This window comes from Lacerta agilis, chromosome 16, assembly GCF_009819535.1.
Source record: "Lacerta agilis isolate rLacAgi1 chromosome 16, rLacAgi1.pri, whole genome shotgun sequence".
Taxonomy (NCBI): Eukaryota; Metazoa; Chordata; class Lepidosauria; order Squamata; family Lacertidae; genus Lacerta; species Lacerta agilis.
This window is the reverse complement of record NC_046327.1, coordinates 21,999,173-22,023,157: the sequence shown is the minus strand read 5'-3', so window position 1 is coordinate 22,023,157 and position 23,985 is coordinate 21,999,173. Positions and strand designations below refer to the sequence as shown.

The 23,985-nt window shown below is 43.9% G+C and overlaps 1 protein-coding gene across 1 annotated transcript; it reads right to left on the bottom strand.

Annotated features, from left to right (window-relative positions):
* Positions 1-510: 510 nt before the first annotated feature.
* On the bottom strand, positions 511-21,844 carry LOC117060885 (stimulated by retinoic acid gene 6 protein-like). The gene is made up of 18 exons (XM_033173474.1): positions 21,686-21,844; positions 19,286-19,358; positions 18,535-18,635; positions 17,634-17,767; positions 16,196-16,316; positions 15,603-15,648; positions 14,989-15,117; positions 13,733-13,806; positions 12,931-13,042; positions 11,749-11,899; positions 8,349-8,424; positions 8,055-8,136; positions 7,476-7,524; positions 7,269-7,386; positions 5,350-5,469; positions 3,373-3,536; positions 2,131-2,283; positions 511-1,371 (listed from the first exon to the last, which is right to left on the bottom strand). The coding sequence occupies exons 1-18, from the start codon at positions 21,700-21,702 to the stop codon at positions 1,277-1,279; spliced, it is 1,815 nt and encodes a 604-aa protein (XP_033029365.1). The 5' UTR covers positions 21,703-21,844; the 3' UTR covers positions 511-1,276.
* Positions 21,845-23,985: the final 2,141 nt, after the last annotated feature.

The window sequence follows — 23,985 nt, the reverse complement described above, 5'->3', positions numbered from 1 at the left end:
AAGCTAAATAAAATTGTAAATTGTAAATAAAAAGTAATAAAAATAAAGCTGAGTGTTTGCGGTTCCTGCCGAGGAGCACCGGCAAAAATATACCCCGTACTAGAACAACTACTGCTCATGAAATCACATCTTCCTTGTTTTCGTCACATTTAAACAAGCAGTATTTATTTGCGCGAAAGTATTTTAGTTTTTTAAGAATTCTTAAAGAAATCAGCCCTGAGTGCTCACTAGAAGGACTGATCCTGAAGTTGAGGCTCCAGTACTTTGGCCACCTCATGAGAAGAGAAGACTCCCTGGAAAAGACCCTGATGTTGGGAAAGATGGAGGGCACAAGGAGAAGGGGATGACAGAGGATGAGATGGTTGGACAGCGTTCTCGAAGCTACTAACATGAGTTTGGCCAAATTGCGAGAGGCAGTGAAGGATAGGCATGCCTGGCGTGCTCTGGTCCATGGGGTTACGAAGAGTCGGACACGACTGAACGACTGAACAACAACAACAATTTTAGTTTTTGCAATGTTCAAATTGTCAATATTTCTGAATACTCATTTTGAATTACAAACTTTTACCAGCAGTAAAAAATTAAAACTGGATGATTTCCAAACATATATGGGCATCAGGCTTACTGAGCTGTGGCCTTTCTGATGTCTGGGTACAGTAACTATGACCTCACTGGTGTGTGCTGTGACATCACCAGTTTGACCACAGTGCTGTCATGTGAATTTTGAAGATGCAGCTGTAGTACATTTTCTACTGGGGAAGGATGGACATATCAGAGGCCTTTTGTCTACAATTCCAGCAGTTAGATTCATCTATGCCAAAAAAATCACCCGGAGGTGGGTTTCACTGGAGAAATAACAATGAAAAAATGCCGGAAGCATGATGAAAGCCAGCAAATGAGGTAGTATTCAGATATCTTCCACATCATACGGGCATAAAGACATCTGGGCTAGCAGTTCTCCAGACCATTTCAAATAGCAAGCTCAAGTTCAGGGGATGAATGGTTAGAGCTCAATAGCAGAGTTTTTCCTTGGCAAGCAGAAGGTCCCAGATTCAATCGCTGGAGTCTCTTCAGTTAAGAGGGTCTCAGGTGGCAGAACTGGAGTAGACCGGCAGCCAATCTTAGTACATAGACTCAGCTTGATGGGCCAATGCTCTGATACAGTATTAGGAAGTTGCATATGAGGAATATGGCAATGCAGTCTCAGTGAGGTTCATTTCAGTCCCGTTGCATCTGTAGTGGGGGGAATTAGCAACACGTTTGTAGGAGAGGACCCTCATTTTGGTTTCCTGAGTGCTGAGAGGCTGGGGTTATTTAGAAGAGTGTATGACAACAGCCATCTGGTCCTGGCTTTGTTGGAAACCCTGAAATCTAAAAGGAAACAAGGCATCAGATCAGTGCCTAATTTCGAATACACTCCTTGACCACATGGCCCAAATCCCTTCTCCTTCAAGGCACAGACACCAGGTGGAACAGGCTTCATTATAACGTGGTTGCCACTTCAAAAAACACCCAGTATACTGGCTTCACCTGTGGGATGAGCCAAGCATCTCCACACACACACACACACACACACACACACACACACAAAAACACGCGCACTGCCGTCTACACACTAGTGAGAATGCAATATTTCCTAACCTGAATATTTCATAGATGGGCCATATCACCCCAGAAAAAGAGTTTGGATTTGATATCCCGCTTTATCACTACCCGAAGGAGTCTCAAAGCGGCTAACATTCTCCTTTCCCTTCCTCACCCACAACAAACACTCTGTGAGGTGAGTGGGGCTGAGAGACTTCAGAGAAGTGTGACTAGCCCAAGGTCACCCAGCAGCTGCATGTGGAGGAGCGGAGACACGAACCCGGTTCCCCAGATTACGAGTCTACCGCTCTTAACCATTACACCACACTGGCTCTCGCAGTGCCCTTATCTGCCAGAAGAGTAGGAAAGATGGTGAAATTTGATCCTAAGGCACTTGTGGGGTTTTGAGATTTTGCTAGTAAATGTCAGAATTTGCTTACACTTCTTACTGGCATCCTAAAACAATAGCAGGTGTTGATAAATGGCAACTATATTCCTAATATTTGCTGTAACGTGTAAATATGCAGCAGCCCGACTAGAGTCTACCTGTTACTGTTGCGTTGGTGAAATGATGATAGTTGGTGGTTCTCTGCTGTTGTCTGTCTCTTGTTTGAACCACAAGGAGGTGACAAAAACAGACGAGGGTGGGATTTGTGTGGTAGTGGTCCATAAAGAGCATCCCAATCCATGTCCTGAATCCTGCAGTCGAATCATAGTGAGGGAGAAATTCAGTTCATGTCAAAAAAGGTTATTTATGTATGCCACTACTGCGACCCATGTTCTGTTAGCCCCAAAATGGAAAAGGAGTGAGGTCCCAACTAAAGAAAATTGGCAACATAAAATGATGGAATATGCGCAGTTTGCAGACCTCACATATAAAATAAGAACAAGAACACGCGTTTAAAGAAGATTGGAAAATATTTATTGAATATATGGAGGGGACTGTGTACACTTGAAAATGTTGGCAGCATTAAGATAAATTCAACAGTGTAAACAAATTTTGATGGATGTAATAATGGAATACTGAACGGTATAGTTTATGTAAAATATGCAGGGATTCATGATTGGCAAAATGAACCACGGAAAGAGAAGAAGGGAAGTCACTGACATTTTAAGGTTGTTTGAATGAATATTTTAAATTGTAAAATAGAAAATTTAATAAAAATTAGGTACCCCTGACCATTAAGTCCAATCATGGACAACTCTGGGGTTGCGGCGCTCATCTCGCTTTACTGGCTGAAGGACAGGACCGCTATGAACGAGTTTTGAAAACAAAAAGGGCTAAACCTTCTCTTGGGCTCAAGGGAGAGAAATGCATTGTATTCATTAATATATATATGAATAATACTTGTTCATCAACTGTTGTCAAACTGGCAGGTAAGAAGATTCTTCAAGTCTTGTGTAAGGTGTCTATTTTATCACAAATACCTAACGACAGTTTACACCCATGCTCAGCAGAACATGTGAACAAGCCAAAGGACCCAAGAGACAGTTGCAGAAAACTGGTGCCGTCCATCAACAGGTACCCTTAACCTGCATGCCTGACTGCTTGAACCTAGTCATTGCTTGTTAATCAACTGAAGTTTGAGTTGATTAATTTAGCTATTAAGCTGATGAAATCATGCAGCCTTCATTGTGGGCTTTCCCTTGCCCTTTTGAGTTTGCTCGCTTGCTTCTTTTTTGAAAGTCAGAGATGTTTGAGAACCTTCCAGCCTTAAGGCCCGAGAGAGAGAGAGAGAGAGAGAGAGAGAGAGAGAGAGAGAGAGAGAGAGAGTGTCCAGGCCTTACCCAGATCAGCAGCTTCATAGCCTTTGGGCATGATTGTCCTGTCTATCCGAGCAATCAGCCAGGCTCCCACGATGACACTGCACAGCAGACGGAACAGGCAGGCCCCCAGGCCCAGCACCACGTTGTAGAAGAATAAGAAGTAGTTGAAATTGTGGAAAGCTTTCCTGGAAATAAGGACAAATCGTCATAGGAGAGTTAAAGTAACATACGCATTCAAGGAGGCAGCACCAAGTGTAAAATGAATCAAACTGCTTCTGGCTTTCAGATTTCCAGCTAAAGGTACGTGTGGGAATCAAAAGCAAGTCACAGGATTGTATGGATGGGCTCCGGGTCTAGTCATACTCAGAGAAAGGGAGCCAGTGTGGTGTAGTGGTTAAGAGCGGTAGACTCGTAATCTGGGGAACCGGGTTCGTGTCTCCACTCCTCCACATGCAGCTGCTGGGTGACCTTGGGCTAGTCACACTTCTCTGAAGTCTCTCAGCCCCACTCACCTCACAGAGTGTTTGTTGTGGGGGAGGAAGGGAAAGGAGAATGTAAGCCGCTTTGAGACTCCTTCGGGTAGTGAAAAGCGGGATATCAAATCCAAACTCTTCTTCTACCTTTAGTCTGCTCTGAGGGGAGGTTAGTTGGATACAGGGGCAGACTTTGGCCTTTCAAATTTCAGCAGCACCCTGTGCGAGGCCAAAATTGGACACCCCCTTGCTTCTCGCCTTCGGTTCTTCCCAATTCACTACGTCATAGTTATGGCACCATGTGTTTTCTAGACCTTCTCTTGTGCAAACTCCCTTGTGAGGATGGCACTATTATAAAGTATAAGGGACACAGGTGGCGCTGTGGTCTAAACCACTGAGCCTCTTGGTCGGCGGTTTGAATCCCTGCGCCAGGGTGAGCTCCCAGTTCCTGCCAACCTAGCAGTTGGAAAGCACGCCAGTGCAAGTAGATAAATAGGTACCGCTGTGGTGGGAAGGTAAACAGCATTTCCGTGCGCTCTGGTTTCTGTCACGGTGTTCCGTTGCACCAGAAGCGGTTTAGTCATGCTGGCCACATGACCTGGAAAGCTGTCTGTGGATAAAGGCCAGCTCCCTTGGCCTGAAAGTGAGATGAGCACCACACTCTGTAGTTGCTTTTGAGTGGACCTAACCATCCAGGGGTCCTTTACCTTTTTTACCTATTACAAAGTTTAACCGCTAGGTAGCACCAGACTTTTTATATGCCTGTTGTCTTTGTCCATGGAGTTTTCTTGGCAGGGATACTGGAGTGGCTTGCCAGTTCCTTCTCCAGGTGGATCACATTTAGTCTAAACTCTCCGCAATGACCTGTCCATCTTGGGTGGCCCTGCATGGCATAGCTCATAGCTTCCCTGAGTTATTCAAGCCCCTTCGCCACGACAAGGCAGTGATTCATGAAGGAAAGACGGAGGGCACAAGGAGAAGGGGACGACAGAGGATGAGATGGTTGGACAGTGTTCTCGAAGCGACTGGCATGAGTTTGGCCAAACTGCGGGAGGCAGTGGAGGATAGGGGTGCCTGGCATGCTCTGGTCCATGGGGTCACGAAGAGTCGGACACGACTAAACGACTGAACAACAACAACAGCACCAGACTTAACATTTCTGGTTGGTCACAGGACTTTCCCGTTGCTGTTGTGATCTTGTTCAAGACAGACAACAATGTCCTTGCGAGAATCCTGACTAGTATGTTCTCCCGGCAAACACTATGGTTACACTTTTCCTCCATCAGATAGAGGCAGTGAACATTTCTTGCCTTGCACAGCTTTGACTGGAACTGATTTATCTATCATGAACTTGAACAATGGGAAGTAGAAATGCCAGCTTTTTTTCTAGCACGGCTCCAACGCCTTTAACAACAGAAACTCATTGGCAGGACCAGTAGATGTGTCTGTTTTGCAAGTTGGATAAAACTTTAAGACCCTGGTCAAAAAACAAACCCCGTTGGCAACCCAACTTCCTTGCACTGACCTGTTATCAAGAGCCAAAGGCTTTTCCTTGTCAGTCAGCAAAATCTTCGGCTGAAGAAAGAAGGCAGTAGCTGTTGCAATCTGCAGTTGCATGAGCCCTATGACAACGGCAAGTGTGAGGCTGAGGCAGAAAAGGCAGAGAGAAGTGACAGTTTTATGAGATTATAACACAAATATAAGGAGCTGAATGCCAAGGTCAGGTATGCATCAGTACATTTCTTTCCCAGCTACCACCAGCAACAGCCTGCTAGTAATAATTGAAAGACTGGTTTAAAAAACCCAGCAAAGTCAAGAAATGCTGTGGTCTACAAAGGTTATTAAGGGGAATCTGTGCTGAGCTGCAAATGGCCTCTCCTACATCTGCTATGCCACACCCACTGGGGTGGCTGGAAAATACCAGCATGTACACATAGGAAATAGGCAATATTCCCAATATGGGGGAAAGACAATTGCAATTCCACTTGTTGTAACTTGCCATCTTTGGGCAGATGCACACCTAGGGTCCCTTGCACCCTTGTCAAGGAGCTGAATAAGCACCCCTAGCAAGGAGCTGTCTTGGAGCCCGCCCACCCCCTGAAAAAAAACAACTTTGTGCCGTGGTGTGAGAAGGATAGGAAGCGTCTCCCATGCTTGATCTCGCCATGACAGCAGCAGCACACCATCGCACACATAAGCACCATACACTTCCTAGTCTGGCAGCTGATATTTAAGCCCCTCTTGGGCCTGCGCCCTCAGAGGGAGCCAGTTTTGCCAACCCCTAGGTACACCTCTGTGTTTGGGTAGCAGTAGGAGTCACCCACCTAGAAGCAGCTCAGCCAGATGGGGAAATGGGAAATGTCTGGTTCCACGAACCTCCACTTCACACTCTCCCCTTGTTACTAAGTGAATTTCTGATCAGGTGTTCTGGGTCAAATTTCAATCCACCCCACCTGTCCCTCTGAGGTCCGTCTGTTGTGTCACTTCCCTTTTATTAATAATCGGGGAATCTCTTAGTAACGGGAGTTTTCCTGTCCAGCGGCCATGGCCGGTTATATCCTCTGCTCTGGGCTTCAGGGGTTAAACTCTTCTTTGCCTACAGTTCGGGGTCTCTCTTTCATTAGATCCCTCACTATATCAGTTAGCTAAGCCCTCTTAGCAACTCTGTGGCAATACCAGGGTTTCTGCCCGCTAGCCCCTCCTGAGGGAACTCCAAGACACAAACTATCACCCTGCAGGTCAGTTTTGTCCTTTCCCTGAGTTCACCTCCTCATGAGCATACATAACTCGCTGGACCAAATGAACGACGATATTTTCTTAGCTCAACAATAAGAAGTCTTTATTTCTTTCAGAACATAACGGTTTCAGTAATGGTTTATAAGCTTAGTTTCATAACAGTGTAAACTCTTTCTTTCAGCATCAAATACACATCTTCAACGATCCTAACCTAACCTAACCTACCCACCACTATCCTGGCCCCACACCCTCCTTCTTCCAGTCACCACTCCTCTCTCACTAACGGCTGCTCCCTCCTTTTAAAGAGCGGAATGTCCCGCCTCCCAAGGGATATCTGCCACTCAAACTGGGGTGCCCATTAACTCCTAAAACACCGTGGGTTTCTGAAAATCCCTTAACTTAGATCCGATTCGTTACATCTGGATTGCGAGAATCAGAAGGTTGAAAACCAAATGTTTGACAGAGTCATCAGGTTCATAGCACAGCTTGCAAAGGGCACTTATATTTATTTATTCTATGCCTTTGATAAAGAACAGTGAACACCTGAGAATGAAATATATGTTTTGTGAAAGTAGGAAGGGGTAGGCAAAACTGAGAGATGATCACTCACTCAAGACCACCCAGTGAATGCCTGTCTGCCCAATGTCCTGGCTCACAACCTCCTCAGTCAGTACCCTAGTAGACTGTACAAAAATGCAGGGCACTTACATCCCAGTTCCCAGACTTTTAAGCATTCCGATCCCATGACCATGCTTGATGGGCAAAACAAAACCATACATGAACATCACCCCAAAGAGGCACTGAACCATGTGGATGATCAGGTACCCTAGAGGGGGGAAAAGCACAAATGAACAATTAACAAGGGAAGAAAGGGGCAACCGCAATCATCATTTCACAACAAAGACAGTCACGTACCCCATAGTATGTATGCAATTTGCCAACCGGAGTATCTTGCTATTGCAGCCTGTTAATGTTAAAAATAAATAAATGGAGAGACGTTTATATACAATAAACTCCCACATGTATAATAGAAAATAAGAATATACTATAGCCTGATAATATAAATGTCCACTGGGACTTCTACTATGGACCATCTTCCTTGCTGAAGCCATTGATACCAAAGCTAAGCACCTGCCTAATCTCTACAGAATGAGTGTTTTACAATTAGGGTGCCACCACTGAGAAGACCCTGTTCTGAATTCCGACCATCCATCTTTCACTAGGCAATGGTACAGCCGAAAGAGACTCACCAGCAGATCTCAATTCATGGGCAGGAGAGGACAGTACAAGGGGAGGTACTCATTTAGATAACTAGGACCCAGACTATTCAGGGCTGTATAGACACTAGCATCTTGAATTGGGCTGAAGATGGAATGAGCATCCTGGGCAGACCTTTCCAGACAACGTCTGGGTGACGTAGGAGAGATTTGGGTATTTGCAAAAATAGGTTACTGCTGCGGGTAGACTTGAAGGGGAAGAGAAGTGAGAACTCACCACATTTTGAGAAGATGACAGCCTGACAAACACCAACGGAAGGAATTGCTTCTGCCCAGCCCACAGCCGTTTCATGTGCTTTCTAGGAAAATAGTGTAATCGAGTTTATTTATATGCTGCCAGAGTCAGCTGCACCCCAAAATATAAATACAATTTGGACTAGACTTGACTTTGCCAGGACTTAAATTGACTGCCTAGATCCTCTTGGACAAGCTGCTCTTTTTTTCCCTCCACTTCCCCATGGGTCCCGAAATCCTCGTAGGATAAGATACAAGGCACGAAGCATCTCCATACCTGTAGCAGGCCAAGATGTGGAAGACGTAGCTGACACTGGTGAGGCAGGCAGTGAAGGTGGTGAAAAACCAAACACCTGTGGGAGAAAGAACTGTCACCTGTGTGACCTCATCCTCTCTGTGAGGTCGTGTCTTCAGTCAACACAACCTCAAAAGTGCTCTGCTTTCCCCCTCCCCCCCTTTCTCTTCTAATGTCTCACCAACACTGACTTATAAAAATGTTGTATGGAAAAGCTTGAGAAAGACATTGTACTACCTTTGAAAATCTTTAATAAAAAAAAAAGTGTTCTGCTTTCGCAGGCATGGAAGGTACCAACACGCTTGCAAGCTTCAGAACCATTTCTCTCCACCCTCCCTCTTTTTACTTATGAGTCAATGTATGGGAAATGTAAGGGGATTTAAAAGATGTAATAGGAAGGCTGACCACGGTACTCCGACATCAGAGGGGAAAATGGATTTTGAGAATGGAAGAAATACCTAGGTTTTGTTAAATGGTATTGATTTTTATATGTATGGAAGTTGAAATCAGAAGTAACAAGGGCAACAGCTTTACTAAGTTAAGTGAAGAAAGGTTATAAGAAGTTAAGATTTGGAATCTGATATTTTATTTGATAAGAATAAATTGTAGGATATGAGATAAGGGGATTAAAATTGCAAGAATAAGATTATTTGAAATAAATAAGATTTTACAATGTTACAAAGTTACTAAAGAAGATTAGAAATGAACGCATAAGACAGGGCGCGAGGAAGTCCCAAGTTTAGGATCTTAAAGAAGTGAAGGATTTTTAATCAATTGTGCGTTTTGTGTGTTTTGTGTGTATTGTGTGGTTTTGTGTGTATTGTGCATATTTGGAATTTGGTCAATTTTTGAAAATCCAATAAATTATTATTAAAAAAGGGGGGGGGGGGAAATGCGTCCGGAAGACAAAATGTATTGAGAGTGGTCTGACACAGAGCCCTTTCTGCCTCTGTTCCTTCCCCCTCCCTCTCTCTTGTTAAGTTTTCTGATGGTGTGAGAACAGTCTTTAATGTTCTGAGAGCATTGGGAGGAGGTGAAGCCCCCAGCTGCCTTAATCTGTCTGGGAGGATAGTGCTGGGTTCCTTCTTTCATGTTGGACATTGTTTTGAGAAAGTGAGGCATTGGGAGGGGGTGGCTGGTGGATTATCTGCACGTAGCCAGTCTGGCAAGATACACAGGTTATCTATAAAATCGGGTGGTTTGGGCAGAGTTTCTTTGAAGCTCAAATCAAATCAAATATCTTTATTACGGTGAAAGACCAGAAAACAGATAATGACAATCCGTAATCGGATGTAGCATTGAAGGATGAATTATATAACAAAATTATAATCCAATTCATAGAATTGGTACTTACTTTTAGGCTTAAAATTTAAGCTTAAAATTTTTAAAATTATAAATTAATGGATCTTTACCACCTATTAACATTCCTTCTGAAGGTAAAGCTCGAGTCTCAGTCACTGTTCTTTGCTGACGTCATTATTCATCTTACTCTCATCGCTATATAACAAATTTTTGCAACGATCCTAGTGGTCTCTAAATCTTTGTCCGCTAGGAGGTGTCTGGTGTAATCTTCCTCTGAACGGCCAGGCAATTTCCCCAACAAGGGTTCTATCAGTTCTTTCCTTGAGTCACGAAACAGTGGGCAGTATAAATTTCTTTGAAGCTCATGCGCAGACAGATCAGCCACAGGGCTGTGCAAACTGAGGCTACATGGGGGAGTCGTTTTGCCGCTTCTTGAGGGCTTCCAAGTGGCAGATTGAAGTGCTTGCTTGGTACGTATACCTTGTTTGCCGTTTTAGAATACAGTGGTGCCTCGCTAGACGAAAATAATTCGTTCTGTGAGTGTCTTCGTAGAGCGGTTTTTTCGTCTTGTGAAGCACCAATGCAAACCACTAGTTTTCGCTAAAAAAAAAAATCATCTTGCGAGGTAGCCCCATTGACTTTTTCGTCTTGCGGGGCAGCCTTCCGCTAGCGAATGCCGTTCGTCTAGCGAGTTTTTCGTCTAGTGAGGCATTCGTCTAGTGGGGCACCACTGTAAAATCTTTAATCTTGTTGCAGGAATTTATGTAAAGGTGGGTGGGGGGAGTTGCCCCTCCAGCAGATATCATACACACACACACCCTGACTACCAAAATCAACACAATCACTTCGGCAAATGTCCCCACAAAACACTTCATCACAGTTTTTCCTATGTCTATTCAAAGGGCCTCTGCTGCACATTACCAAATGTAACAATTCACTGATAAATGTATCTATGTACTGGCTCACTGGGATAACTTTAAAGGTAAAGGTACCCCTGACCATTAGGTCCAGTCGCAGACGACTCTGGGGTTGCGGCGCTCATCTCGCTCTATAGGCCAAGGGAGCCGGCGTTTGTCCGCAGACAGCTTCCGAGTCATGTGGCCAGCATGACTAAGCCACTTCTGGCGAACCAGAGCAGCACACGGAAATGCCGTTTACCTTCCCAGCACACAGAAATGCCGTTTACCTTCCCGCCAAAGTGGTACCTATTTATCTACTTGCACTTGATGTGCTTTCGAACTGTTAGGTGGGCAGGAGTTGGGACCAAACAACGGGAGCTCACCCCATCATGGGGATTTGAACTGCCAACCTTCCGATCAGCAAGCCCTAGGCTCTGTGGTTTAACCCACAGCGCCACCCATGTCCCATACCCACACACACACACACAGGACCTACTCACATGGTGCTGACACAAACCCCTACACTAACACTATGCAACAAAATGAAAGAACAACACCTCTCTCACTCTTCTATTTTTCCCCAACTGCAAGATGTCAATGACAAAAGTGTCTCTCACTACATGTAAACCAACTGTGAAAAAGACCCTGTGAATTGAAAGTGGAGATGGCATGTATATTTCCCTGTTTATTTGTTTGTTTGTTTTGTAACACAAGAAAATATTTGATTTAAAAAAAAAAAACTAATTGGGAAAAAGAGGACTGAGAGATCTCCTGACTTGCCTATTGTAATCCAGAATCTGATAACTGCCCAGAAAAACTGTCACCCCACAGAATGGTTTGGGCCCTCCTGATTTGTATGTGAAGGTGTTGAGTTCCAGATCCGATCCCCACTCCCACTTCACCACTGAAATGGGTTGTTTGCATTTAATCACTCTGAGAATTTTCATGCAGTGAGGTACCTAATCAGCATCCCCCGTGCTGTCTGTGGTAGAGAGCCCAGTTTAAACTGAAGGTACATTATAGTCTGTGTAACATCCATATTCAAATACTGTAGCAGACATGGGCTGCCTAAGATACTGATGTCAGCATCAGCAAATGTGAAAAGCTGGTGGAACACAACCACCAACATCATTTTGTGGTCAACACACACATACAAAATAAGTCACAGACTGTGCCCATACCTTCTGTGACGTCAATAAATTCTTTCAAATACTCGACCCGGGCAACTACTTCTGTTGTATTGCTGGAAACAATAACCACATCAAAGGTGGACTTCAGAGCTTCCAGCACTTGTGAAACCAGCTTGTAGACATAAAACTCATTCACAACAAACTGGAGGAGAGAAATGGATAAAAAGCAACAGTTAACTTGCAGCAGTTTATTCCCAGACAATATTTCATGCTGCTAATCCTCACTAGTGAACTCCTTTAAAGATCTACAGCCCAAATATGAACAATTGAAGAATCAATGCTCATTAATGTGAGTCATTCTGGACTCACAGCTGTCCATGGAGGCACAGGTCAATTCTGTGTCCAGGGCAGCTGTCAACCAGCTCTACCTGGTACGCAGGCTGAGACCCTACCTGCCCATGGACAGTCTTGCCAGAGTGGTGCATGCTCTGGTTATCTCCTGCTTGGACTACTGCAATGTGCTCTATGCGGGACTGCCTTTGAAGGTGACCCAGAAACTACACTTAATCAAGAATGTGGCAGCTAGACTGGTGACTGGGAGTGGCCACCGAGAACACATAACACCAGTCCTGAAAGACCTACATTGGCTCCCAGTATGTTTCCGAGCACAATTCAAAGTGTTGGTGCCAACCTTTAAAGCCCTAAGTGGCCTCGGCCCAGTATACCTGAAGGAGCATCTCCACCCCCATCGTTCTGCCCAGGCACTGAGGTCCAGCTCCAAGGGCCTTCTGGTGGTTCCCTCACTGCGAGCAGTGAGGTTACAGGGAACCAGGCAGAGGGCCTTCTCGGTAGTGGCACCTGCCCTGTGGAATGCCCTCCCATCAGATGTCAAGGAAATAAACAACTATCTGAAGGCCGCCCTGTTTAGGGAAGTTTTTAATGTTTAACATTTTATTGTGTTTTTAATATTCTGTTGGGAGCCACCCAGAGTGGCTGGGCAAACCCAGCCACATGGGCGGGGTAATAATAATAATAATAATAATAATAATAATAATAATAATAATAATAATAATAACAACAACTACTACTACTACTACTACTACTACTACTACTGATATCCCCATGAACAAAGGGCCATTCCTCTGAGAAGAGGAAGCTGGATCTCTAAGCCATGTTGTTACTCCAAAACATCTCTCCACCCACCCAGAAAGAAATAGGGAATATTTTATTCACCATGTAGAGGCAGATAAGGGCAAGCACAGCCATGGTGATCATCCTGCTGGGGAACTGAAAATAAGGGTCCCATTCATACACCTTCTGCCGGATCCAGGATCTCTGAGGCTGCCTGTTGGTGGGAAAGAACATGTAAAGAACACTGAGGTGACAAGGGAAGGTGGGCTGCGTGTGGAAACTGCTCTCAGAAAGTGGTCTACCCTCCTTCTAACTGCACCCCTACCGCAAAATGTGGGCACCTAAAGCAGAGCCATAGCTATGGGGGGTTGTGTGCCAAACTGGGTCTTTTTGACCCGAGTGAAATAAAGACTAAAAGAAAATAAAAATAAAAAATTCAGCAGTTGCATGTTCACCCCTGTGATCCAGCATCTCTGGGTACCATTCTAATTTCATGGGGCCTCCTTACTATGTTAACTCTCAGGTCGCTTCCAAACTGCAAGTGGGATTCAATTGCATAGTGGAAATTTAGATATAGATATGAAAGTGATGGCGAGAGGCACCACAAGGGTGGGATAATGATCGATTGACAGAAAGTCATATAAACCCCATGCAAACAAATCAGAATGAACACTCAATAAACAGGTTGCCAGGAAGAGACTTCGGTCAACAGATGCTGTTTTCTCCTGCCCAAGGATGGTGGGTAAGGCATCAGCTAGCCTAGGAAAGGCAAGGGGGAAGACTGAAAATAGGGACTGTCCCTAGCAGGGGCAGCTGGAGCTTATAAAACCCTCGATGCAGATTCCACTGTTATTTCTCTAGACTAAAAAGGCAAATGCCCCTGAGACAGAATGACCCTCCTCACATCAGTGGAGGCTTCCTCATGAGCTGCTGGACATATTGAGTCTGATGTGCTTCCAAGAAGGTGGCCTCCTCCTCCTGCAGGGAGAAGGAAACAGATGCTTCATTATTGCAGGGAGCACATCTTTCAGCTGAAAGAGTCCAAAGGAGAGCACACCTTGAAATTAAGAACACGCTAAAGTGTCAGGGGACTAATCACATCTTTGTACACCGCCCTATACGCATATAGGGTCTGGGGATGGTTGACGGTGCAAAGTTACAATATACAAAACACAAAATACATAATTGAAATAGTCAAAACAAAATACACGATAAAATGCATAATAAAAATAACAAAATGAAATAAATATAATAAATAATATAAATAATAATTAAAATAATCAACACTCGTGACACACTAATAAATAATACACTCCCAACGAAAGCCCCCAAACAATACCCCGCTCACAAATACATACAAAAATCCAAATTAGCATATATCATTTAAAAAGAATTGCTTTTGCTATTTATTTTGCATTTTTGCAGCTTTTTTGTTTTTTTGTTTTTTGTGTGGAACCCTGTTCAGCTACTGATTGGTTGATTGTGTGGCTACAGCACACTGTTTATTGCTTTCATTTTATGGATTGATGGTCTCGTTAGACAGTAAAATTCATGTTAAATTGCTGCTTTAGGGGTTGTTTTTTAAAGTCTGGAACGGATTAATCCGTTTTGCATTACTTTCAATGGGAAAGCACGCCTTGGTTTTGGAATGCTTTGGTTTTGGAACGGACTTCCAGAACGGATTAAGTTTGAAAAACCAAGGTACTACTGTACTAAAAGGCTAAAACTAGCCTATCCAAGCTCCCCCTTAAGCTGCAAAGGGATGGCGCTCTGCTGAGATCACTCTGAGGAAGGAAGGATAATATCTAACAAAGATGTCCCCTCCTAGAATCTAATCAAATCCCAACTTTTATATCAGATATGTTCCAAGTTACCTTTTTGTCCCGCTGGTTTTTCACTGTAGTGCAGCAGTGAAAGCAGCAATACTGAGGTAACATCGAGGTAACATCGCAGAACAACAAAGAGAATGGTGTGCGGACAGTTCAGTAAAAATCCACTCCTAATGCATTATTATTATTATTATTATTATTATTATTATTATTATACATGTGTAAGACAAGCCTGCTGGCACAGTTAAGAATGCTATGCTAGTCTTCTTCCAGAGTCCATTATATAAGTGTAAAGAATAAAAAGGGTTCCCTTTGATGCTGAAATACTCACACTTAGAGGAGGCAGCCGGAGTCGGCCCCATGACGCTTTCACAAACATATGGACAAATCTGCCTAGCAGGAAAACCTGGCAGAGCAAGGAGGGCCAGTAAAAAATAATATTTTCATATTCCCCGATGATCTGTGCAGAAAAATGTGGATTAAAAGGGTTTTCTGTTGGTGCTGCTAATATTCAGTTGTATGCCCCAAGCAGAGCCCCCAAATATTCCCCTCTCAGACCTTAAAACCACAATGCTATCCCATCAGCCCACGGTGGTCTGTTTTCAACAGTGTTCAACAAAGTACTGAGTATGCTTTAATGTGTTAGGCTACCGGCTCACAGAGCCAATGAGAAGCTACAAGAGTGTCACCATGCCTGGCATTCTGCCCACACTAAGCCTCCCAGGTGACCAGCGGCGTTGGTTTGTCTGATAAAACACACTATAATTGTGCAACCTGAATTTGCCAGTATATAACTGAATCCCACCGGGGGGGGGGGGAAGGTAACAATCTGTACTCTGGAAGCGCCCTCATTTGTAGTATATGACTAAACTTCTAAAAACAATGTCCTTGATAAGTATTTGTGATGTCAAACATCTTAGTATTATTGCCTAGCCCGTCACTCACTTGTCCATGTGGGCACTGCACAATGTTCATGGCTATGATGACAAACCTGTAAAATAAAAATAAAAAGGAGAGATACGATGGCATGTGTCAGTCTCCCCCAACACTGTGCTTTGTGGTTCTTAGAGGAGATATTAACTGAGACATTTCACAGGAGACACAAAGGTGCCTGTGGGCACTGCATTGGCAACCCTGGCAATGCATTAACCCCCTGGATGCAGGCAAAACATTATATGATGCTTCTCTCTCTTTTTTTTAATAAAAAAAATCTTTATTAGTTTAAAAACACACAAATATACATACTTTGAATCAAAATGAAAAAAGATAACTGTACAAAGGAAAAAGATAAAAGACAAATTAGGATATATAGAAAAGAAAAGAAAAGAAAAACAAACAAAACAAAACAAAGGAAACAGGAGAAAATTCATCATAGAAAAGTTACAATCATAAGAAAAGACAACTTCCAATTCTTCACATTGTATTTGTATTTTCTTTTTCCTTAAATTCAACGCACATTCTTTTATTAATTCGTTTAACCTTTTACTTTCTTATCATATATTTGTTATCTATCTGGCCAGTTATCTCAGGTTGCTCACCAACTTCCTGTGTAGAGGAATCCAAGTGTGGCCCCCATGATCGAGAAATGTGTGGACAGGCAAGCGAAGAAAGGATAGGATGAAAGGCCCACTTCCAGGGCACCAGTGAGAAGAACAAAGGCTGTAAGAAGATGAAAACAGATAATTCGAGCCTCATATTAGGAAAGTGCAGTGGGCATAAACGAATGATTATAATTTTTATCATTTATTAAATATGTATACCGCCCTATACTCGCAGGTCTCTGGGCTACTCACAACATAAAATCACAATCTAAAAACGCAAAATACATAATAAAAATAAGAACAAGAATAACCTAATAATCCCCCCACCCTTCCACAATACATTTTTAAAAGACATTAGATGTCAATCAGCTGAAGGTCTGGTTAAAGAGGAACGTTTTTGCCTGCTGCCTAAAGGTAACATAATGCTGCATTGGGCAAAACGGCCCTTCTTCTGAGCTACGCCAATAAAACTCAGAGACAAAGGAGCTCGGAGTCCATTTTGTTTTCTTTATTGCAAAGCAATAAGGGTTACAGTCAAATCATTTTCGCAAACCTGCAACCCCGCCCAAAGGTCTGGGCAGGGGTATTTATAACATTTCAGACAAAGCATTTCAATTTAACCAATCATATTTCATTACCTCATTTTAGTTTAGTACGCATGTACATTACCTAATCTAATACGCATGCGCAATAAGCATTGTTAACTAAACCTTGATTCTCAGAGATTGTTACATTTTCGTTAGTTTGCGTGCATGGGAATCTGTGTTAGGCCTTTGTTCTGTGTATCAACTTATGTTCTAGCTTATGAATGTGATTGACATATTTGCTGTCCTTCTTTTTGCACAACGCAACATAAACCCTGACAACTGGGAAACACTGGCCTGCGAGCACTCCAATTGGAGAACAGCCTTTATCAAAGGTGTCATGTGTTTTGAAGACGCTTGAACTCAGTACGAAAGGGAGAAGCGTGCTAAGAGGAAGGCACACTTGGCAAATCCACACCACCGTGATCAACTCCCACTCGGAAACCAATGTCCCCACTGTGGAAGGACGTGTGGATCCAGAATTGGCCTCCACAGTCACTTACGGAGTCACTGTTAAGACCATGTTTATAGAAGACAACCTTACTCGGCTACGAGTGATGGCCAAAGAAGGAGAAAGGTGCATAATGAAGGCACCAGCCAAAGCTCCTTGGGGAGAGCATTCCACAAACACGGAGCCACTGCAGAAAAGGCCTGTCCTTGTGTTGTCACCCTCTGGAGGAGTTTCATATTAGGGAGGTTCATAGCTTGGTGGTGGAGCACAGATGGAAGCTGCATCTAACATATCTGAAGGGCAGCAGCTTGGGGACACACAGCTTCCTCAACCAGGAGCTTGATGAAGACCCCAACTGATTTATGCACCAGGCTGGCATTTCTCAGCAGGGGCCTCTTACCTTGCGCCCATCTGAACTTGCTGGGCAGTGGGAGATAGTTTTCCGAAAACAGAATCATGACTTTGTTGGCTGTAGCTCCAAAGGCAAAGCCCAGGGACCACCGATTGCTGAATGCCCCCGTAAAATCCAAGGGTCTGTGGACAAAAAGACATTCAAGCTCCATGGGAAAGGAGCAGCAACCCACTAGCAGGTGGGTGGCCTCTTCAGGATGGTTCAAATAACAAACAACTATTATCATGGTTATCTTTACTTCAGCTACAATGTATTTCCATTTACAGTCGTGCCTTGGTTCTCGAACGCCTTGGTACTTGCACGTTTTGGCTCCCGAACGCCTCAAACCTGGAAGTAAGTGTTACGGTTTGCATAGGGCCTTCTCAGTAGTGGCGCCCGCCCTGTGGAACGCCCTCCCATCAGATGTCAAAGAAATAAACAACTATCTGACTTTTAGAAGACATCTGAAGGCAGCTCTGTTTAAGGGCAGTTTTTAATGTTCGATGTTTTATCGCTTTATTATTATTGTTATCGTTATTATTAATATTCTGTTGGGAGCCGCCCAGAGTGGCTTCGGAAACCCAGGTAGATGGGTGGGGTATAAATATTATTATTATTATTATTATTATTATTATTATTATTATTATTATTATTATTATTATTAACAATACAACTAGTGTTGGTAAAAGAATTAACCAGTGGGAAATAAAGCAATTATACAGGACACACACACACACACACAAACACACACACACACACACACCATTTCTTCTGCCAAGTCTTCTGCAGTCCTCTTTCTCCAAGCTAAACCCTCTTGCTGTGAACCAGTGGCCAAAGGTGCTGTGAGACAATGGTCTCATTTTGACTGGTTTACGGTTACCACAGCAAAGTGCCTTTCAGGAAGACTCACGTGACCATGCCGCATCTCCTGTTGAGAAGAGGCCATTTTTCATCTAGCCGGCTTCTCCTAGCTCTTTTTTCGAGACAGGACAGCACCACAATGATGGCAATCTACAAGAAGGGGGGGGGATGAATGTAGAAATGTCAAGGGATAGACTACCAGCCAATTGCTATCTGAGTGATCTGCTGGATCCTACGCTGAGAAGGGCCTTCACACTGGCTCGATTTCATGCCATTCCCACAGCATTCTTACAGGGTGTATTTTCCAGTACCCCTCTGGATCTTCGACTCTGCCCATGCAACAATGGAAAGATAGAGGACTTTATTCACTTCTTCCTCTACTGCCCACTATATGCCTCAATAAGATCTAGGGTTCTCCCTCTAATCCCACCGACTATCGCCAGGGACGATGGCCGCATGAAATATCTACTGGTGGACGCCAACCCCTTGGTTTCACGTGGAGTGGCCATCTACATATTACAGGCCTTGAAACTCAGGACCACCTTTTTGGCCAACTTCCCTTAGCCTTAGTCTTATGTATATTCCCAACATGGACACTGTCGTCACGCCCGCTAGCGCTATTTATTTTATTTGTTTTATCCAGTACGATTTTACTTCCAATTGTTTTAACTGTATCTGTTGTATAATCGTGTCAGGCTACTGCCTGGTCTTTTACTATGTGCTATGGCCATAGGGCTAATGCAATAAATAAATTGATTGACCAGCCAATTGCGAGTTGGCAGTCAGATTACTCATCTTACCGATGGAAGTAGTGAACAATGCAGGAAGAGTTCCATGTCCACTGAACTTGTGCAGGTTTCATTTTTCAATTGCCTGCTCAGGAAACACAAATGAAGATTTTAAAAAACTATCTGAAAGCTAGATGAAGAGTCCATTTCCCTTAAGGTTGTTTCATAAACTCTGGAGCCGGAGGAAATCTCAACGACGGCTAAGCTACATCTGCCACGAACAACGAGCTTATGCTTTTGGAAAGAAATTGCCCAACAAGCAATTTTCAGGGGCAACAAATAGGCAATAGATCTAGATTGTGTGTGGACGACATAGAAAAAATGAGACTAGCAGATGAAGCTACTTGGCTGTCAAAAGACAGGTAATGCACAGATGTCTCCAATCTGCATGTGTGAGTTTGACTAATGTAGGGACTGAGGGACACTGAGGGGTTTTTGTTTTCATTTAACAAGGAGAAATAGCAGAGATGGGTACAACACAGAAGCTAACACCAAAATGCTGACATAACAGGGCCTTTCCCAACCCCCGTCTCACTGTATTCAAACTTCCACTCCCCCCTCAGTGTCTCTCCATACCTGCTTTACTCAAACCTCTGCTGTTGTTGAAAACCATCGCTTTTCTCTCAGCTTCTCTCCCTCCTCACTGCTGTTGAGCAACCTGCCTTCTCTTTGCTCCCCTGCCCTGACTTCATGCAAATCCAGGGATTGTGATGCAGCACTACAAATCCTGGGGGGGGGGGAGGCTGCACAATGACAGCTTTGCATTTTTATGTATATATGGAGAAACAGACTATTTTCATGTTTCCCTTTTCTGCTATAAACAGCCATTCCTGATTGTCTTTCTCTTCCTGCTTCTACCAACAGGAGAAAACATTCCTTGAAGTTAAACATCTGTAAAGTGCCATTGAGAGACAGGCAAAGGTCACGATAATGAAACACTAATCTTATTGACAGTGTTTAGAGGAACCTGGTACTTTTTTTTTCTTTTTCTCCAGTCAGAACCCTCTTCAAAGCTCTGTAAACCAACCAGAGCCATTTCAACTTGATATTATTATGAGCCGCATTGCAGGGCTGGCGAAGGAGGAAGAAAAAAACACTCCCCAACATGGGTTAGTCATGAATGAAGCTACGTATGAAGAATAACCTATGGAAGACCATGCAGCTCCACTGTTACAAGGTAGGAGATTTCAAGGGAAGAAATTGTGTGTCGCCAGCAGACAAGCAAACCACCACCAAAAGCACACAGTACTTTCCCCAATGAACCACACAATTTGATGCTGCCGATGTCCCCAACAAACCAGGAGACAGATTCGGAAGAGTGTAAATAAGAAGCGGACAGGAGGGGCAGACAGCATTGCTTTGAAAAGCAGGGACTCCCAAACCTGCCTCCAGCTCCCCTTGTTACAATCGACAGTGGGAGGTAAATGTTTAAGCTCATCCGTCCATTCATCCTAACAAATGCCCCCAACTCATCCATTTCTCCCCCAGTCTGGCTAATTCCCGGAGAGCATTTGCAGGGGGGAAATAGTTGGCATACCCTCCAACATTCCTCATCAGATGAAAGTAGGGACATTATTCACACACATACTTCCAGCAACTGACCCTCTTTGACAACCCCCCCCCCATTTTTTGTCGTCGTCCCCCTTCCCCACAGAGCATTTCCTATCAGAAGAAGGGCCACCACCACTTAACCAACAGGACGGAGCACATGTGCCCTCCACCATCCTGAAAAACCCCCTGATTTTATTTTATTTTAGTCTTTGGTAGATTTTAAGAAAAGAACAATGCACACCAATAAATGAATTTTAGAAAGGGGCAAGATTAGACGCAGATGCACAAAGCATTTAAAAATATATATATTCAAAACTCCTTGCGCTCCTCTCCTCTCCCCCCCCCTTTTCCCGCCCAAGGCGGCCCTGCCCTCTCCCTGCATCTCAGAGGTGGGCCATGTCAATGGCAGCCTCTCTTCCTCCTCACCTGTTCTCCAGCAGCCACTACCAGCTGCCCAAAGGAGGAGGCCAGCAGCAGCGGCCATGGAGAGGCAACAGGGTCACCCTCCTCCCTGAGCTCGGTGGCGGTGGCACTGGTGGGGGAAATTGGGACATTCTGAGATCAGATTGGAAGCTGGGATGGCCTCTGTAATTCCAGGACTGACCCTGGAAAATAGGGACACTCAGAGGGTAGGAGATGCTAGTTATGCCATTGGCTGATGATACTCTGCAACTGACCTCAATTTCCCCACTTTAGCATTAACAGGCAACCATGAGGCAGAGGATCCTATTCTTATTTGGGAATGCATAGCTCTGTCCTCTCATGGGTTGCGGTTGATTCAATATCGGAGTTATCTAGAACCCAGAATTACTAAGGGCAGTACAATGCAACCCAAGCAAATACTTCCCCACTCAAACTTACCATGCCTCAGCAGCCATGCTGAGCAATTCTGCACTCAATTCTAGAGGCACATCTAAGCACAACTATTCACGTGCCAGGGATCTGGGTGTGTTTCTTCCTGCCTTCCTTCTCTTCTGGCAGGAATTCTGCAGTGCAGTCTTTGATTTTCCCTGGGATTCCGAAGGGAATCCTGTGGCAGTTTGTAACACCCACTGAGCTCGCCACAGACAGAAAGCAAACATTGGGTTAAATATTTACTTTATACGAGCATAAAGAAAATGTTACATATCCTGCAGCCTGCCTGTTGAGAAGTTTCCTGGTGAATTACTGACACCGTTGCAGCAATTAACAGAGGTGATCACGCAGCTCGCTTGAACAGTGTCAACAAAATGACAATGCACAACAATGAAGGTCATGTCATGACATACAAGGCATGTCACTTATATGCCCATCCTGTCATGATATACAAGGCGTGTCATGACATACATGGTGCGTCTTATGCCGTGACATGCGTTGTCCATGTCACAAAACATGGAGTTTGTGGCAAAAAACTACCACAAAACTTTGGGGCAGGTTTGGAATTTTGGGCATTAACTTGTGAACCCAATTTGCTTTGTCAATACATTGGTACCTTGGTTTTAGAGCAGCTTCGTTTATGAACAACTTGGAAATAGAACACTGCAAACCCGGAAGTAGGTGTTCTGGTTTGTGAACTTTGGCTTGGAATAAGAACATGTTCCACTTCCTGTTGAGTGTATTCCATTTGTAAATTGAGCCCCCACTGCTAATCAGAGGCTTCCTATTGAGTCTGTCGGCTGTTGAGTCCCAGGCACCCACACAACACAGAGGTGAAATCTGGAGTTTTTGAATTTGCTTTGGGGGAGGGTGTTGTTTGTATGACTTGTTTTTTTGTCTGTGGCTTGTTCTTTGTTTTATGGGACTGACATGTGACTGTGGCTAGTGACTTGGTTTTTGTGACTTGGTATTTGTGACTGTGTGGAACCCAGTTCAGCTACTGATTGTGTGACTGCATAAATGGATAAAAGCCCCCCATCCAAACAATGGCTATCATCAGTGCACATAAGGAAAAAAAATAATTTTAATTTTTATCATCTACAATACTGTTTTATTTATTTCATAGTACAGTACATTTTTTATTGCTTTCATTTTATGGATCAATGGTCTTCTCGTTAGATAGTAAAATTCATGTTAAATTGCTGTTTTAGGGGTTGCTTTTAAAAGTCTGGAATGGATTAATCCATTTTGCATTACTTTCTATGGGAAAGCGCGCCTTGGTTTTGGAACACTTTGGTTTGGAACGGACTTCCAGAACAAATTAAGTTTGAGAACCAAGGTATCACTATACTCGGTTTGGGGGTGGGGCGACACAAAATATGGGTTTTGCAGAACAAAATGGCACAAAAATAGCACAAAACTTTGCGTCAGTTTTTTTTTGGGGGGGGGGGGGGTTCAGAGTTAAGTAGCAAAGTCCAAATGGCTTGCATCACAGTTCCAGCATGATTGTCGCACCTCGCTCCTACCCTGCTTCTTTGTTCTTAGCCTGTGTAGGAAGAAAGGTCCACACAAATATATCCTTTCTGATAGGCAGTCGCTAAGCAGTCGCAAAGGACATTTTGGCTGGGTGTCAAGGTCACTGATACCGTAAATGAAGCTTTGAAGTTGTTTTAAGTTTTCAGTCTATCTGGGATTTTAATTCATGATAGTTTATGTCATAATAGCTTTCTTAAGTGCTTTAAGGTGCAACAATACTTTTTCGTTTTCCCTCTCCACAAACCCCAAAACAAATTGCAGGCACACTTCCCTTTTACACCTAAAATGTCCAGCCCAAGTTGCCAAGACAAGCATCCATATATCATATATCATAGGATCATGGTGGCACTGTGGTCTAATCTGCATCCATATATCATATATCATAGGATCATCCATATATCATATATCATAGGATCATGGTGGCAGTGTGGTCTAATCCACTGAGCCTCTTGGTATTGCTGATCAGAAGGTCGGCGGTTTGAATCCTCGAGACGGAATGAGCTCCCATTGCTCTGTCCCAGCTCCTGCCAACCTAGCAGTTCGAAAGCACACCAGTGCAAGTAGATAAATAGGTACTGCTGTGGTGGGAAGGGAAACAGTGTTTCCGTACACTCTGGTTTCCATTACAGTATCTCATTGCACCAGAAGCGGTTTAGTCATGCTGGCCACATGACACAGAAAGCTGTCTATGGACAAACGCCGGCTCCCTCGGCCTGAAAGCAAGATGAACTGTGCAACCCCATAGTCGCCTTTGACTGGACTTAACCGTC

Coding starts and splice junctions, on each gene's coding strand:
- LOC117060885 (XM_033173474.1), bottom strand. Junction 18,636..19,285: donor ATTGTTCACTACTTCCATCG/GTAAGATGAGTA, acceptor CCCTTCTTGTAG/ATTGCCATCATTGTGGTGCT. Junction 1,372..2,130: donor CACCAACGCAACAGTAACAG/GTAGACTCTAGT, acceptor GTTTCCTTTTAG/ATTTCAGGGTTTCCAACAAA.